This window comes from Aquarana catesbeiana, linkage group LG02, assembly GCF_042186555.1.
Source record: "Aquarana catesbeiana isolate 2022-GZ linkage group LG02, ASM4218655v1, whole genome shotgun sequence".
NCBI lineage: Eukaryota > Metazoa > Chordata > Amphibia > Anura > Ranidae > Aquarana > Aquarana catesbeiana.
The window spans coordinates 314,233,691-314,251,609 of NC_133325.1; the positions used below are offsets into that span (position 1 = coordinate 314,233,691).

Below are 17,919 nucleotides of genomic sequence, written 5' to 3' on the forward strand. Positions count from 1 at the left end.
AATATTTTAGGTTATGTGTAGGGGTGTTCCTTAGCTCAGTTCTGGATGCAAAAATTACATAATCGCTTCCTTATTAATTCATTACAGGGTAGAAAATGAAAGTGATTACATTATTGCCTGCTAGATTTAACACATTCAAGCTGGCTTCAGTTTTTGGTAAAAAGAGCAGTGTACGCTGACATGCTATATGCATAAACTGTACGTTAAACTGTAGAACAAGCATATTTACCATATTCACCAATCCATCCAAAATTTTCACTGATCATAACTTTTATTAACAACAAAGTACTGGGTAATATGAAAATAAAACAAGTTTTGCAATATATCAACTAAAATGTAATAACATTTATAGATCCTGATCATGCATCAGCCAAGGAACTGAAGTTCTATAAACAAACTTCTAAAATTGCCTAATTTTAGCCAGTTAGTCAGCCAAGACAATATATGGTTTGTAAAAGTAGAGCGTGACGCGGATGTGATTTAAAAAATGAAGGGTGTAACTAGATGGAATCATACATTGGAGACAGAGTGTAACGGTCTTTCCATGGCTGGCAATATTTAGCACAGTTGCAGCTGATTACATCATAACTCTTGATGAACTGTAAATTTTTCTCTTTTTACATTTATATAGCAGATTAAGGCACATCTTTATTTTAAGCAATGGCACAGCTGTTAACCTTGATGGTATTTTCACACGGTTGTTATAGATTATTTAACTTACATACAAACAGATGTATAATTAGTTACAGATAATGACCACTGCACCTGACATTTGACAAGGAGAAATGCTAACAATCATTGCATGTTCATTTCTCTTTCCAGGGATGCAAAGAAGCTCAAAGATAACAGCTGATTGGTTGTTAATGACAAAAATAACAAATGTGGTGATATAGGAACACAGACTAATTCCAAACACAATCTGTAACTGAAAACAAATAACTGGAACGAATAAGAGTAAACCTCTTGCCGCCCACATAACACATATGTGTAGTGGCAAACAGGGTGGGCTTTAACAGCCATTTGGCACTTATATGCACCCATGAGCGGCCAAGGTATCTGTGACCAAGCCGGTAAAGACACCTGGAACTGGCTCCTGGACATGTGACTACTGTGACAGCCAACCACAGTGGTCATATAATCATTCAGTCCCTCCTGTTAAAAGGACATGGGGGCTGGGCAGGAAGGAATTAAATGAGATAATAAAAAAAAAAAAAGTAGACAATTACAGAGTTTAAGGCTCGGTTTACACTGCTGCGACATGGGATCCGACTTGTGAGACCCCAAGTTGCATGGAATGTCAAAATTGAATGTTTCCCCGTGAGAGCCATCTTAACTGATGCTACATAAGACGCACCGACTTTAAAAAAGGTTCCTGCACAACTTTGAAATCCTTTCTGCCTCTGAAAAGCCAGCTGCAGTGATTTGCTTTTCAGGAGGCAGTATAGCAGCAGCTGTGAGGCGTTCAGGAGGTGCTGCTGCTGCCTCATAATGCCTGTTTTTTTGTTTTCTTTAATTTTTATTTATTTATTGCTGAATGGCAGTTTTACATTATCGGATCACACTGCAACTGTGAGCCAAGCATTTAGTCTGATTGATCTCAATGGGCGAGTTTGAAAGGCGGTGCCACCTGTTAAACTCTGTAATGCAAGTTAAAATTGCCATGGACATGAACCAATCCTGTCAGGCTGTAATGCTAAAGCTCTGATTGGTGGCTGGTAAAACCGTGGAACCACCAATTTTTTCACCCCAATATACAGCCCAACAAAGTTCAGATTAAAATCAGCTAAATTCCTTCCAGGTGCATCAATTCAAAACAAAAAGGAGGGAATGTACTAAAACTATAGCAGACAGACTATTGAGCAGCTGAGCATAGTAACCAATCAGCTTCTAGCCTCAGGCGTTCAATTTTTCTTTTTTGAAAGCAACCATAACCACGAAGTAAAAAAAGCCTGCCAGCACACTGTAAACTTTGCTCTCTCTATGGAAACAATGGCGTCTATACAGATATTCAATATGCCTCTACTATTCAGATCTAGAGTTTTCAAATAAATAGGGGGCATGAGATTTCATGAACACCAGCCTGTCTTCTTCACAGCATGTTGGGCAGGCGTTTCACCTCTGTGGTTGTGGCTGCATGCTAAAGAAATTGAGCTGTAAATCTGAGCACCTTTTGTTTCCATGCTCTATAGCCTCGTACACACAATCAGATTTTCGGACGACCGTTCGTCCGTTTTTTTTTTTTTGCTTCCTTGTCTCATGTTGAAAGTGAAGAGGTTACTCACCATAGGAAAATTCTCATACGTCAGAATTCAACTTCAGAAGTGACGTAATGGGGTTGATTTACTAAGGGCAAATAGACTGTGCACTTTGCAAAGTGCAGTTGCATTCTGCAAGAGCAGTTGCTCTAGAGCTTAGTAAATGAGCAGAAGCTCTGCTGACTTCCATCATCCAATCATGTACAAGCAAATATGCTGTTTTTTTTATTGCTTTGCACGTGAACGGGTACTCTTTGCAAAGTGAAGCCGTACCTTATTTACTAAGCTTTGGGGCAACTGCCCTTGCAGAGGGCAGCTGCACTTTGCAAAGTGCACAGTCTATTAGCCTTTAGTAAATCAACCCCAATGTGTTGAATAGTTTTGTATGTATTAGGGGTGCACGAATGTTTTTTTTGTGCCAAAACCGATACCGAAAATGAAATATACACTAGGCCAAAAACCGAAACTGATACCGAAAATGACCAATACTGAAAATGACTGTATACATTTTTATATAACACATTGCTAATAGTATTAGCAAAATTTCCATGCGATGCACCTCTAGCAGATATGATACAGGAGATGGTCAGAGACTGCAGACATGATACAGGAGATGGTCAAAGACTGCAGACATGATACAGGAGATGGTCAGAGACTGCAGACATGATACAGGAGATGGTCAGAGACTGCAGACATAGTACAGGAGATGGTCAGAAACTGCAGACATAATACAGGAGATGGTCAGAGACTGCAGACATACTACAGGAGATGGTCAAAGACTGCAGACATGATACAGGAGATGGTCAGAGACTGCAGACATAGTACAGGAGATGGTCAGAGACTGCAGACATAGTACAGAAGATGGTCAGAGACTGCAGACATACTACAGGAGATGGTCAGAGACTGCAGACATAGTACAGGAGATGGTCAGAGACTGCAGACATAGTACAGGAGATGGTCAGAGACTGCAGACATACTACAGGAGATGGTCAGAGACTGCAGACATGATACAGGAGATGGTCAGAGACTGCAGACATAGTACAGGAGATGGTCAGAGACTGCAGACATGGTACAGGTGATGGTCAGAGACTGCAGACATGGTACAGGAGATGGTCAGAGACTGCAGACATGGTACAGGAGATGGTCAGAGACTGCAGATATGGTACTGGAGACGGTCAAATACTGGGGACATGGTACAGGAAATGGTCAAAGACTGGAGACATGGTACAGGAGATGGTCAGAGACTGGGGACATGGTACAGGAGATGGTCAAAGACTGCAGATATGGTACTGGAGACGGTCAAATACTGGGGACATGGTACAGGAAATGGTCAAAGACTGGAGACATGGTACAGGAGATGGTCAGAGACTGGGGACATGGTACAGGAGATGGTCAGAGACTGGGGACATGGTATAGGAGATGGTCAGAGTCAGAAGGATCACAATCAGCTTTGATTATACTATACCACTGCAGCGCTTTCATTTGCATTTAAAAAAAAATGCAGAGCGCTGCATTTTTATGCGCCACAAATGCACATGAAAATGCACAAACATGACTTTGGCCGGAACCACATGAGTGTGGTACGTTCTTTTCCCTGTCACATTTTCTATGCACGTTTTTAGACGTGCTACCATTAGATCAGTATGTGTGTTTTATGAAGGCGCATCAAAGAGGTGGTATGCAGGAGTTTGATGCACTTTCATGAAAACATTTACTTTTACTCTGCCATGGCATGCTGGGAGTTGTAGTGCAACCTTAAACTTGTTGCTCCTCTTCCAGTCAGGGCATGCTTAGACCTGTAGCCCCCTCTACCATCACCTCTCCAGACAGCCCTTGAGGTCCCAGATCTGGAGTTTGTAGAACTCCTTGTTCTCCTTGGTGATGGGATCCCCTCTGGTCCTCTCCTCTGCCGCCTTCTCCTTCTTCCCGCCCACTCTCGTTTTCCCTCCTCCTTGGACGCTGTCACGCCATAGTACCTTCATCCACCACTTTACCGTCTACAGCGTCCCGTTGCTAGGCAACCACAGGGGAGGAGCCGCAGCCGGACACAGACGCTGGGATGGTAGATTGGGCAGGCTGAGGACAGGGTTTTTCTGAGCAGGGAGGAAACCTGGCGTTCCTACGATGAAGCAGACGATGGTCAGCCCGCCCCTGGGCGGGTGTGCCCACACTAGGAGAGCAGGAAGGAGGGACACTCCCGCAATGGGCGGCACCCGGGGGACCACGCCCCCTTTTAGATATCGGCTGATTTTGTCATTCGGCCGAATGACAAAAACACAGTTTTCGGCTGATAATTTTTGGCAGCCGAAATTTCGGTGCACCACTAGTATGTATTCTTTAGTTTCTGAGCATGCATAGTCTTGCTCTTACGATTTTTTTCCGACGAAAACCGCACTGATAAAACGAAAATCGGACGTTGAGTTCACGTACGACAAAAATGTTATAGTCTGCACATCCAGCTTTTGTCTGTCGAAAAAACGGAATCGGCTGTAGAAAGCACCATACTAACAATCCGAAAAATCGGCAGATCGTTCGTCAGACGAAATTTTACTTCCGATTTTCGTATTGTGTGTACGGGCCTTTCGAATGTATTTCCCTGTGTTTGCACCGAGCAATGTAGTGGAATAATGCCTTTAAGAACGTCTCCAACTTAAGCAGAACTGAAGCAATATATGGTTGGTTGTAAAGTTATGCACTTCGGGACTAAAAACATACATACATACATCAAGAAGAGCTGTAAACTTGCAAGATGATATTTAGCATAAAAGGCTATAATGTGTATAAAACATTCGGCAACATATTCACAGTAAGTCATATGTCTTGTTCCAACAAATAAGAGTTCCCTCTAAGAGCATATATCCGTTTAGCCCATCAACTGGTTGCCCCATACTACAGCTCCAACTTTAGCTGGTAGTACCCAAAATTACAGCATCGGGCACAGAGGTCAATCAGAGGATGGATGAACGAGCTACCAAAACAGATCAAGCTCTGATGGTTGTCATCACCTTAGTACACATATATTGTATAAAGGCAGCCACCTACTACACCTCCCTCGCACTCCAGCAAGAAGTTACATTTGACTCCATAGACCCAATAGGGACTATATGATGAGGGAACTCCCTATTAAGAGACCATACAGTGTCCAAAAGATGAGTCTGCTATGAATAGCCCAGTGACAGCAATGTACTGTAGGTTCTCAGAACAGAAGTAGAGAAATATTGGTCAGAAATACTTATCAGTCCCTATGTGTTCGCCCCATAGAGAGGCAGGGCAATAAGGTAGGGCAATAAGGAAGGGTCAGGCCTAAAATACATCTTCAATACAATACTGTATCATGCTTGACAACTGTCTTTCTAATCAAATGTATGAACTGTACCTCTATAGCAGGTAGATAGCAGACCTATGGGAAACCCACAAACATGAGGTTACCAAAAAACATTAACTCATGCCTATGGCTACTCTTACATATAAAACTGATTATAATATGGGGGAATGCAAAATAGAGCCACTGTGGTGTATATGAAAAAGAACTTCAAGGGATGTGCTTACTAGAAACATTTACTTCTACAATACACATATGGTGCTTATGCTGGCTTTCAGAGAGCATCAGGAGCCTGGGGTTGTTATATGTTACATTGTAACAAACAGAGCACACTTATGGGCCGTGCACACAATAGGATTTTCCAACAACAAATGTTGGATGTGAGCTTGTTGTCGGAAAGTCCGACCGTGTGTATGCTCCATAGAACATTTGTTGTTGGAATTTCCGCCAACAGCAGGTTCAGCAGGTTCTCAAATTTTCCAACAACAAGACTTGTTGTCGGAAATTTCGAGCGTGTGTACACAATTCCGACGCACAAAAGTCCACGCATGCTCGGAATCAAGCAGAAGAGCCACACTGGCTATTAAACTTAATTTTTCTTGGCTCGTCGTACGTGTTGTACGTCACCGCGTTTTTGACGTTCGGAATTTCCGACAACATTTGTGTGACCACGTGTATGCAAGGCAAGTTTGAGCCAACATCCTTCGGAAAAAAATCCACGCTTTTGTTGTCGGAAAATCCTACTGTGTGTACATAGCCTTAGGGTTATTAGCTTACTATACTGCCTACGATCTGCTGCTACAATAGATACAAATAGGACTCAAGCAGTTCCTGACTACCAGCATGTCTTTGTAGTGTGGGAGGAAACCGGAGTACCCGGAGGAAACCCACGCAGGCACAGAGAGAACATGCAAACTCCAGGCATGTAGTGTCGTGGTTGGGATTCGAAAAAGCGACCCTTCTTACTGCTAGGTGAAAGTGCTATCCACTACATCACTGTGCCGCCCATTAAAGTGAAAGTCTCTTTTTTTGGTTTAAAAATAACAAACGTGTGACACTTACCTGCTCTGTGCAATGGTTTTGCACAGAGCAGCCCAGATCATCCTGTTCTCAGGTCCCTTGCTGGTGCTCCTGGCCCTCCCTCCTGCAGCTTGCTATGTGGGCACCCAAGGCAAGCCACCGTTCTGCGCGTCCATTTAGACACAGCCCAGCCCTGCCTCCTCTCTCTCCTCATTGGCTCACTGACTTTAATTGACAGCAGTGAGACCCAATGGCACCCGCTGCTGTCTCAGCCAATGGGGGGGTGCCCCGGAAAGCCGAGACTCTTGTGCAACATCGCTGGATTGAGATGGGCTCAGGTAAGTGTTAGGGGGGCTGAGGGGGGCTGCTGCACACAGAAGGTTTTTCATCTTAATGCATAGAATGCTTTAAGATAAAAAAATACCTTCTACATTTAGAACCACTTTAATGACACTAACAGTAGGGCACTATTTCTCCCACTGACACCAATAGCTTGTACTTGATGGACTTGTGTCTTTTTTCAACCTCACCTACTATGTAACTATGTAACCAATGATGGAGCACTATTTTTCCCCCTAATACTAAAGACGGGGCATTGTTTAACCCCACTGATGGCAAGAACAGTAAACTGGCCCTTTGTTTCAAAAGTTTGGAGACCCCTGCTCTAGAGGCGTAGATACAATTATAGAAGCTCTAGTAACCCTCTTTAAAGTGGAGTTCCACCCAAAAATGGAACTTCCGCTTTAAGGGAAGGTGACCCCCTGACATGCCACATGACATGCCATTTTTTGGGGGGAGGCGGAAACCCTCTTTCCTCTCCCCCCTCCCTCTCGGAAATCATCTGGGACACGTCACAGGTCCCAGATGATTGCCCGGCCAGTCACAGTGCGCAGCGCGGCCCGCGCATGCGCAGTGTGTGCCCGGCTGTGAAGCCACAGCCAGGCGACCACAGTGACAATGCCGGCGCCACAGAGAGGAGGGGAAGACGTTGGCCATACGCATGTACTGTAAATTTAATTTGGTCAATTTATCTACGGGCTCCATAAATGGTCCTGTTAGCAACACCCAGATCAACAAAAGTCGATTTTTCAGTTGAGGATGTCAAGGAAGCCGGATGGAAAAGTTTCAGGTGAACAGTGACTGCATCCAATAAGAAGCAGGCACTGTTGGGGTATTCTGACAGCCGATGGCACCGGTTGTCGGTATACAAGAATAGAGAAATGCAGCCCCTCGGCTGAACAAAAGAAACCTATATGTGTATGGCCGGCTTTACCCTACCTTCATGCCCACACTTTTTTCTTCATTGTATCTATGGGAACAACCATGATTCTTACCCAGGCTAAACTTTAAATATCTGCTTTTGTTCAAACTCACTACATGGTGGATTGATGGGACCAGTAGTTTACTCAAAGATAAGATTCTTTGCGCTTTCTTTTAAGGTAAACAGAGAGTGACAGACTAGATCAGTAGGTATTTTCTGAAAATGCTCTTATGCCCCGTACACGCGATCGGATTTTCCAACAACAAAACCGTGGATTTTTTTCCGAAGGATGTTGGCTCAAACTTGTCTGGCATACACACGGTCACGGTTCAAAAGCAGACACTGAGAATGAAGCCCTTACACATTTAAACTGTGTTTGGTATGGGTGTCTTAGTTGTATATGCCAAAAAAATTGGGTATTTGGCAACTGATGTAGAGATTTCAGTTCATCGAAAGATTTCAGCTGTCCATTTGTGAGACATATGATTTTGTATTTCTATTGATGCATGTAATGAAACACAACCCTAGTCCCTGCATGCAAGGGTGTCTCCTGATGATTATGCAAGTGAAAGGAGCCACCCTGAAACCTGGGGCAGTAGTCATGGCACCAGCTTCAGCTGGAACACAGGTAAGGATTAAAAGACGAAGAAAGTATATACTCAGTAAGTGGTTAAATCAGCTGCTGAAAGTGCTTAAAGCGGTTGTATGCCTTGAGAAAAAAAACAAAACAAATAACTGTAAGGCATAATGAGCTAGTATGCACCGCATACTAGCTCATTATGAAGTACTTACCTTAGAATGAAGCGTCCACACCGACTCCTGGTCACCGCCGAGGACATGTTCCCTCAGCGTTTCTTCCGGGTTCGCGGCTCTGGCACTGTGAGTGGACAGAGCCGTGATGACGTCACTCCGTTCCGGCAAGGAGCTCAGAATTTCCGGCACGATCCGCCGGCCATTCAGAGCGCATGTGCCGCTGACGTCAGCAGCTGCATGCAGGAGGAATATCTCCTAAACCGTTTAGGAGATATTAATTTTACCTACAGGTAAGCCTTTATTATAGCCTTACCTGTAGTTAAAAATCACCAAGCGGAGGATACAACCACTTTAAATATCCCTTTAAGCATCAAAACACAGACTACTGTTTGCCGCGGAATAAGTGTTAAAGGGCTGCAGGTTGGGCACCAGGGGTCTAACCAATAAGGGATTTTTTACTCTGCCTTTCAGAGGAACTGCTCAATGGGTTTACTGAATATTTCTAGAATATAATGGAAGTAAGCCTATGGTGTGTATTTTTTTATGTTTACATGAATGATCTTTTTTTTTTTTTTTTTCACAATCATTCAAGCAACCAAACTTGCAGGAAGGGAGTGTGAAGTAAAACCGGCAAACTTCCAGGCATCAACGGCCATAACTGAAAGTCTGATACAGAAAAGCAGACACCACGTGGTTCTTCATTACTCAGCTCTTATCAATATTGGCTGCAACATTAAAGAGAAGTGAACACAGGAAGGAACTGCGTTCCCACAAGCAAAACAAAACAAAAGCTCACTATTCTTTAACTCCTGCATAATCACAAGTATCATGGAGCGGTCAGGCCACATATGTGAACAGGTCAGATTCAAAAACATTTTCATTTTAAAATTGTAGTTCCTTTTGGCCTATCAAAGCTTTATCAATGGATGTATATTTAGTGACTCTTCAATAAAGAGGAATTCAACATCTAGGATGGAGCACTGATCAGACTTGAAATTGTTTTTCTTAAAAATTCAAAATAGCAGCTTATAATGCCATATATTGTAGGATACCGTCTTACAAAACCTGCAATAGTAATCAATCTCCTGGTGCATATATAACAGCAGGATTGACATTTTACATGTCTGTGACATATACATCAACCTTTTCCAGCACTCCAGTTTCTTGCCATCCTGCAATTTCAGTGCAAGCTTATGGAGTTTTCTGTAGTTGATTCATTTTCAACACAGCTGTCGCTCTTCTGCATTACCCAGTATGCTTAGCTAGCAACAGATGGCTAAAAAGGCTGCTCGCCACATCACAACGCTATAGTTAAAAGTGTATCTAAATCCAAAAACAAATATGTAATATATTGCAGTGTACCAGTCCTTAGATGTGGTGGCTGCATTGTTTTTCCCTTTTCTAAGGCCAAGAACATTTTTAGCAAGAACAGAAATAACTGTTGATCTTGCCAGAAATGCAGTGTAGTGGTCACCATCTGTGGGCATCTTACCTCCCAACATTTTGAGATGGGAACGAGGGACAGCTATTAGCAAAAGTATGTCGGCATAGGACACACCCCTTGTCACGCCCCCTTAAAGGAGAATTATACAAAAAAAGATTAGTTAAACTCACAAATGCCTTTTTTTTTAACCACTACTATTCTTTTATATTACATAGAGCAGACCAAAATGAGGGACAGATGGAGGAGGAAAGAGAGACAGGGGGTCTTTGTTTTTTACCATAGTAGGTGAGGTTGAAAAAAGACATAAGTCCATCAAGTCCAACCCATGTGTGTGATTATGTGTCAGTATTACATTGTATATCCCTGTATGTTGCAGTTGTTTAGGTGCTTATCTAATAGTTTTTTTTAAACTATCGATGCTCCCCGCTGAGACCACCGCCTGTGGAAGGGAATTCCACATCCTTGCCGCTCTTACAGTAAAGAATCCTCTACGTAGTTTAAGGTTAAACCTTTTTTCTTCTAATTTTAATGAGTGGCCACGAGTCGTGTTAAACTCCCTTCCACTAAAAAGTTTTATCCCTATTGTGGGGTCACCAGTATGGTATTTGTAAATTGAAATCATATCCCCTCTCAAGTGTCTCTTCTCCAGAGAGAATAAGTTCAGTACTTGTAACCTTTCCTCATAACTAATATCCTCCAGACCCTTTATTAGCTTTGTTGCCCTTCTTTGTACTCGCTCCATTTCCAGTACATCCTTCCTGAGGACTGGTCCCCAGAACTGGACAGTATACTCCAGGTGAGGCTGGACCAGAGTCTTGTATTGTTCCAAATAAGGGACAGTTAGGGGCTATGCAAACATGTTTGAAGTCCAGCCTGTGTGGCAACCATGGATGCATCCATAGATATAGTGAAGAAAATAGTGTGAGTATAAAGGGGCAGGAAGTGTGTTATTCCCAGGATTGCAAGGTGAAAATAAAGGAAAAAAGCCCCCCCAAAAAAAAAAGAAAAAAAGAAAATGAAACCTAATCTAAGGATTGGTAGGCTGCAATGTATCTTACATTTTTGTCTTTGGATTTAGATACACTTTAAGCATACATTAATTAAAGCCCAATCCTTGCAGTGGGCGCCCCTAGCCCCTTAACATCATGTTAATCTGTAAGCAGTTAGGGGGAAAGTAAAAAAACACCTATTTTTACCACCCTTTTACCACCTGTGTAAACTGAGCTTTGGTCAACCAATGCAAAGCAGTGCTCACATAACTCAAAAATAAATATTTTTGAATCGATCTAGTAAAATACGTTAATCTATATTACGTTAGGTTCTTGTAATCCTCTACACAGTAGAATTCAGGTTCAGTGCTGTCAATCTAACACTGGCAGCTTGCTAACAGAAGTAGAGGGCTAAGTAAACAGAGTGATGATATGTATTTGTTGTCAGCAGGCTAAGGGTGGGTCAGTGACCAAGCTGTTCTGCTTAACTGCAGTAGAGTAAAATAAGGTCATTGACCATGCTATGCTTAATGGCAGAGGTGTTTGGATCACAACACTAATTAAACAGAATTCCACATTTTTGGCAGATAGAACATATGGTATAACATACAGTAATTGTATTTCAGATGTATATTTGGTTGTTTTGCCGGTTTTCAGTGAATAAGCTTTGGACATTGGGCAAGTGAAACAGAATTTAAAACCAAGCACTTCTCTGTTTATATAAACCACCTTTTCACCGCTATAGCTGAGCATGACATCCAGAGAAATCAAACATTTCTTACACAATGCATATACGCTTATACGCTGTTTAAAGTAATTTGTGCAAATAAGGGTAACTGCAGCTTAATCTTTTCGGTCTGGTCACATTGACCTAGTCTAAAATTACATTTTGCCATAACCCAATTTGTGTTCTTGTAATTTCAGACAACCAGGGAGAACATTTAATGTTCTTCAGTATTTCCACATTACAGGTGCCTAAGGGAAAATCGTTTATGAATTCAGTATCCCTCAATCAGAGATGGACTCATAAACACTGGTAAAGCTTGCAGTGATGCCTTATATTACCAACCTTTGGCTTGTTTACTGACTACACTTCTGCTTCATCCCTACCTGCGATATCTGCTACTTGACCCTGGTTTGCTCACTTCCTGGTGAGATGATCATGAGGACCGCGACCTAGTACTAACACACAGCAAAACCTATCTCTGCCATCAGGAGCTCTGGGGAATACTGGTTAATGCTTAGACCCTGTTCCTCAGGGGGACCTAGTTGTGTACTTATCCAAATCGTCCATGGGAGTCTCTGAGCCTGACTCCTAACCGAGACACCAGCAGTCCTTTACTGTAAGTCAGGATGCAGAGGGCCATCCCACAATCCAAAGCAAGGGATAAGGTAAGTTAAACTTAAGGTGAGTTAAGAAAATATTTATAATTTGCTGTTTCAAATGTGCTTCTTTTTTCCCCGAAGTGTGCATTCTAAGCAGACTAAACAGCACTGTTACTGATGTGCAAATTTAGATATTTTTTTTGCAAAATGTTAAAGTGATTGTAAAGTCTCTTTTTTTTCTATAAAAATAACAAACATGTTATACTTACCTGCTCTGTTGCAGTGGATTGGCACAGAGCAGCCCCGATCCTCCTCTTCTCAGGTGCCTCTTTGGTGCTCCTGGCCCCTTCCTCCTGTTGAGTGCCCCAACAGCAAGCAGCTTGCTATGGGGGCAGCCAAGTCGAGCTGCAGCTCCATGTGTCCTATCACACATGGAGCTGTGGTTCAGCACGGCCCCCTTTCTGTCCTGATTGGCTGACTGACTTTGATTGACAGCAGCGAGAGCCAATGGCGCCCTTGCTGTGTCTCAGCCAATCAGGTGGAAGAGTTCCGGGACGGCCAAGACACTCGCGGACATCGCTGGACAGAGATGGGGATCAGGTAAGTATTAGGGGGGCTGGGCGGGGGGGGGGCTGCTGCACACAGAAGGCTTTTTATCTTAAAGCATAGAATGCATTAAGATAAAAACACTTCTGACTTTACAACCACTTTAACAACCATGCTCTTCTTTAACCATTCTCTCTAGCTTCTTACATAGGCCTACTGCCTTGTAGAGGGAAGGGACACAAAATGTGCACAGGAAGGGCTGAGGTGGGTTGGGCGGCTTTGTTGTAAGTGACAGCTTTGTATCGTCATCTCTGTGCTGTGCAAAAAGCAAGATGGCGGCTGCAAATGGGACAGACTGGTGGTTTATATGTATTATGCATCAGTTTCTATAAATATTGAGAACGTAAAGGCTAAAGTTAAATGTATTCAGTTAATGATTTAAGTTATAGTAAAAGACTGGAGCAAAGAGCAAATACTGGAAAAAAACTTACAGATTACCAGTTGATTACATTCCTTATTAAAAAAAAAAAGTGTCAAACTCATGGTAAACTGATGGAGGCCCATGTCTCTGGAAATATATTTGCAACTTCACATAGTCTTATGAGCGTCTTATAGCGAGAGGAAAACCCAGACTGTGTGTGCTATATTCCCACATCCCAGCAAATCATGTACAACTATGAACAAAATATGTAGTCATGGACTGTGTGGACATATAGAAGAGAAACTAAGTATCATAAAAACAACGCTATTATGTACCATTACACAACATTAAAAATTACTCTGCACATAGGGGTTCACAACATGCAAAGATTCCAATTACAGTTTACATGTGGACTCAAAGCAATTCTGGGATCCTTTGTTCAGGAGCATGTGACAGAATCAGTACACAGGAACCCACTCCTAATCTTTAATAGAGTAATATCAGCCTGTAGGGTAGACTGGAATTCATAGCATGTTGCTTATAGAGGTGCAAATGAGTAAGCCAAGGTGAAGCCACTGCTTCTCAGGTGGGAAATTCAGGTACAATCAATAAACAGCCAATGGTTTTGTACATATAATCTTAAAATAGAAAGACTGACTTCCCAATTGGGAGCTATCCAGACCCAATGTGAGCAAATCACCATAAAGACAGTATAGTAGTTAAATTAGTCAAGGCACATATATTCCAAAGAGAGCGCTCTGGATAAGTATCTTAGAGACAGACTCAGGTCACATCAATCCAGCCTGTATGGGGTGTGTTCTGTAGTCCTAGTACTTTTCTTGTGCTAGGGTAACAATACGTTTTTTCCATAAATGTGGCATAGTACAGTAAAAAAAAGTGCCACCCTATGACAGGATATGTGTTGCTGGCAGGCTCACCAGATGAGATTTAAGAAAAAAAAAATGAAAAAAAAAATAAAAATGCAGCCATCATATCTAGTAAGACTAGTAAGCTGCAATATAAAATTTACATTTTTGATCTTGGATTTAGAAACACTTTAAAGGGTAGCTCCACTTTCATGGAAAAAATAACAAATACAAAAAATTTAACTATTGTATATACAATTGCTACACAAGTCATACTGTAATTGAAAGTTATTAAAAATGACCTTTCCTGTTCAATATCCAGAGCTGTTATTTTCTGTAAAATGCAACATGGCAACCTGGAAGCGTTCTGTACACAGATGGTGTACAGAGCGCCCCCCAGAAATGTAATTTCCTGCTTGTGTGATTGGCTTACTGATTTTCCCAGAAGTCTGGACTAAGATACAAGTCAGATTTTAGACATCCCCTGCAACAAAAATGTGATTTTTGGAAAGATACTCTGAAAGAGAAATCTTGTTTAAAGGGATTCTCACCTTGCCCATGTCCTTATTAGAACCCTGCAAGTGCACCAGCTGATTGATTATAAAGTCACTCCCATTCGCTTCGCACATGTACATGGACACAGACAAACAAATGGCTATTTCTTTAGAATAGTAAAAGGTAGGACTCTGCACAAAAAGTTTGTTAAATTCCTTGCAATGCACATACATCACCCAGAGGGGAATGTTTTTGTCCCAACAAAAGTGGAGTTACTCTTTAAATGTAAGGTTGTGATTGGTTTCTGAGGAGAACCATGACCATACAGAAACACCAGCATTCAAGCACCAGATACAGATCCTCTTCATCAGCTCTGGGTGCTCACTAGAACCTAAGGAGCCACTGTAGTAACCTATGTGTGTCATGGGAAATACTTTATATTTACTGGGTTATGGCTGTAAGCTGACCTGTACTTCTGAATCAGCATCCACGTGTTGAACTTGGAACCATGTTTCCCTGTTGTTGTACTTCTGAAGATCTTCTTTTAGTATTGCAACTTTGCCTAGAACAGAGACAGAGAAAACGCAAGCATTATTTTTTTCAATTTTTTGTTTTTGGGAGGGGGGGGGGGGGGGATATGGAGGGAGGAGTATCAAAAAAGACAAAATGTAGACCTTCTTAGTTAACCCATATAGTACAATATAGGACTTTACGAAAAGTGCAAGGGCAAGCAACAAAGTTCATTAACCTATATCAGCCACCTTGGTTTAATCAGAGCAGGGCAAGAACTATTCTTTTAGGTTGCTCTGGGTTACTGCACATACTGTGTGCAACATACTTCCCTATTATGGGTAAGCCTGGATGTGTGGAAATTGGTATTTAAAGGTCTATCTGATGATAAAATAAAAAGACCATAAACAAATCGAATTAATAAGGAGATCACAAAGGATTTGTATGGAGGACATGCAGTAGCCACTTCTGCTTGCCCACAGTCACACACCCCATGCACTGTGCCTTCACCAATCATTCATCATCGGGGCCCTCCCAACCCAGATTTATGTTATAAATACAGGGAGAATGCTAGGGGAAAAAGCCTAGAATCACCTGACTTTTATAACTATCCCTGTATATTTTAAAGTATAACTAAAGCCAAAACCTTTTTTTTTAGTTTTTAAGTACAGTGGAGGGGATTTAGAACACCTATCAGGTTTTTATTGCTGTGTGTGTCCCTGTTAGGGTGGGTCACCCTCTCTATTTGTCATGTTTACCATTATCAATGAGAATGAAAGTGAAAGAAAATGCCAAATTTTGGGGTGTCACCAGAACAATTAGGCTTCATGTACACTAGCAGCTCCTAAACTCGAGTTTAGGAGCTTTTGGCCCTAAACTCAACTCCATAAAAGCCTTTGTGTCAATGTACACATGGGCTTTTACCAGAGTTTAGAAGGTGCTGCGAAATAATATCGGATGAACTGTTGTGATCGGCTCTTGAAAGCTCTGTACTAACGACCCGATTATCGCACGATTGCGTCCAATTTTCGGATCGTGTGAACAGGCCATTGGTCTGGGGAGCCCGGTACCATAGGAGTAGGAAAACATTAATAGAGGGGGGGTCATAAGCTCCCTGTGGGCAGGAACTGATGTGAAAAATAAAAAGCGCTGCATTAATTGATAGCGCTATAAAAATACCTGTAACAAATAAATAAACAACACCATTACCATGGTAGAAAATAAAAGTTAAAAATAAGAAAAGAAATAAGTAGGTCAGAGTATGTAATAAGATCATTGTTGGATCTTATTCTGTAGCAGTCATGTATCATGAAAAGGATAATGGGAGACCTACTTGTTGTTTGCCTGCTTGAGCCGCTCCTACTGCGAACATTACCTTTCGCTAAATGCTACAATCTGACAGCGCTATATTTGTCTTCACATAATGCCAGGGAATTATTTTTAGCCCAGACAATTATGTTATTAAACACTTGTTTTCTCATTTATTTGGGCTTGCTATATTGAGAATCTCTATTCAGCTTACTGTATTACCACCCAATGTTATCTTACTAAATATATTACACAACGACTCCTAATTAGATTGATTAAAATAGTTATTTATGTTCTTTTAAAGCAATAAGTCAAAAACTAAAATGTCAACTTCCATTCATACTGCTTTTTATTTTTTTTTCAGTTAAAAATAGCAGTTAATATATCTAAAATGAGGGAGGGGATTTGTAAATCTTTAGAAGACAACCAAGGGAACATTACTGTATAGTATGTAGTAAATGACACATGGAAGATCACGGGGAAGGATTCCCCTCTCCACATTGTTTGTATGGATGGAGGAATCCATTGTTTTTTATCATTCAGCCCACTGGCTGGTCAAAAAAACAAAACAAAAAAACAAATCCTCTTTGGCCAGCTTTAGGCAGGCAGGTGGGCACATTCTTATTGATTTTGGTTGGGGATAAATATCATTAAACTAACAGCTTTTATAAACCTTTATAGGCTACAATGCTGCAGGAGCTTTTAGCTGTAGCCCACCATATGTCCGATTGTTCAGCTGCATTGGCACTTGGCTGCTCTGAAAACACGGGAAGAATTGTGCAATTCTGTTTGCGGTTTCAGAAACATGGCAAAATGCACAACACGCTTACAATGCCATTACTTCTTAACAGCACCCTAAAAGCGAAGCGATTTTGCTGTGTTTGTCGTGTCACAAAACAAGCCTTGCCAAAATGTGCCTGGCTCAGTGCCAAAATCTGGTACATGGGCCTATTTGGTGCGAAAAGGCATGAAAAACACACAAAAAAAAGAAAGTGAACAGGGAATGTGCATTCCTGCTACGTGATGTGTGAATGGGGCCTTAGAGAAAGCTTATTTTTGCAGAAGACATTTGAGAAATTAGGGAGATTAAGCAAAAAGAATGTCTATGCTAGAGTTGCTAGGAGTGCCATGAACTTAGGACATAGTTTGCCCCTTGATCATCATCATGTGTTGGCATGGTGTGAGCAGGCTGGCCACCAGCTCCATAATAACCACTGACAGCCCAGGGCTGGGCCAGCCTGCACCATGGCAATGCACGATGCTGATATAGGGCAGACAGCATGCAGAGCCTAGACCCCTAGCTTTTAACAGTGGACAGAAGTACATCTTCATCCAGACCTGCTTCACTTCCTGTCCTCTGTCACATTGCTGGAGCTGTGAGGTAGGGTTCCAATGGGAAGAGG

At 41.9% G+C, this 17,919-nt stretch overlaps 1 protein-coding gene across 2 annotated transcripts in view; it reads right to left on the reverse strand.

The window, feature by feature from the left end:
* RASA3 (RAS p21 protein activator 3) overlaps nucleotides 1-17,919 on the reverse strand; it is a 299,770-nt gene that overhangs the window by 129,146 nt on the left and 152,705 nt on the right. For both annotated transcript variants that reach the window (XM_073614731.1, XM_073614730.1), the window contains exon 4: nucleotides 15,166-15,260. In XM_073614731.1, coding sequence (XP_073470832.1) covers nucleotides 15,166-15,260 — 95 coding nt within the window. The remainder of the gene's footprint in view (nucleotides 1-15,165; nucleotides 15,261-17,919) is intronic.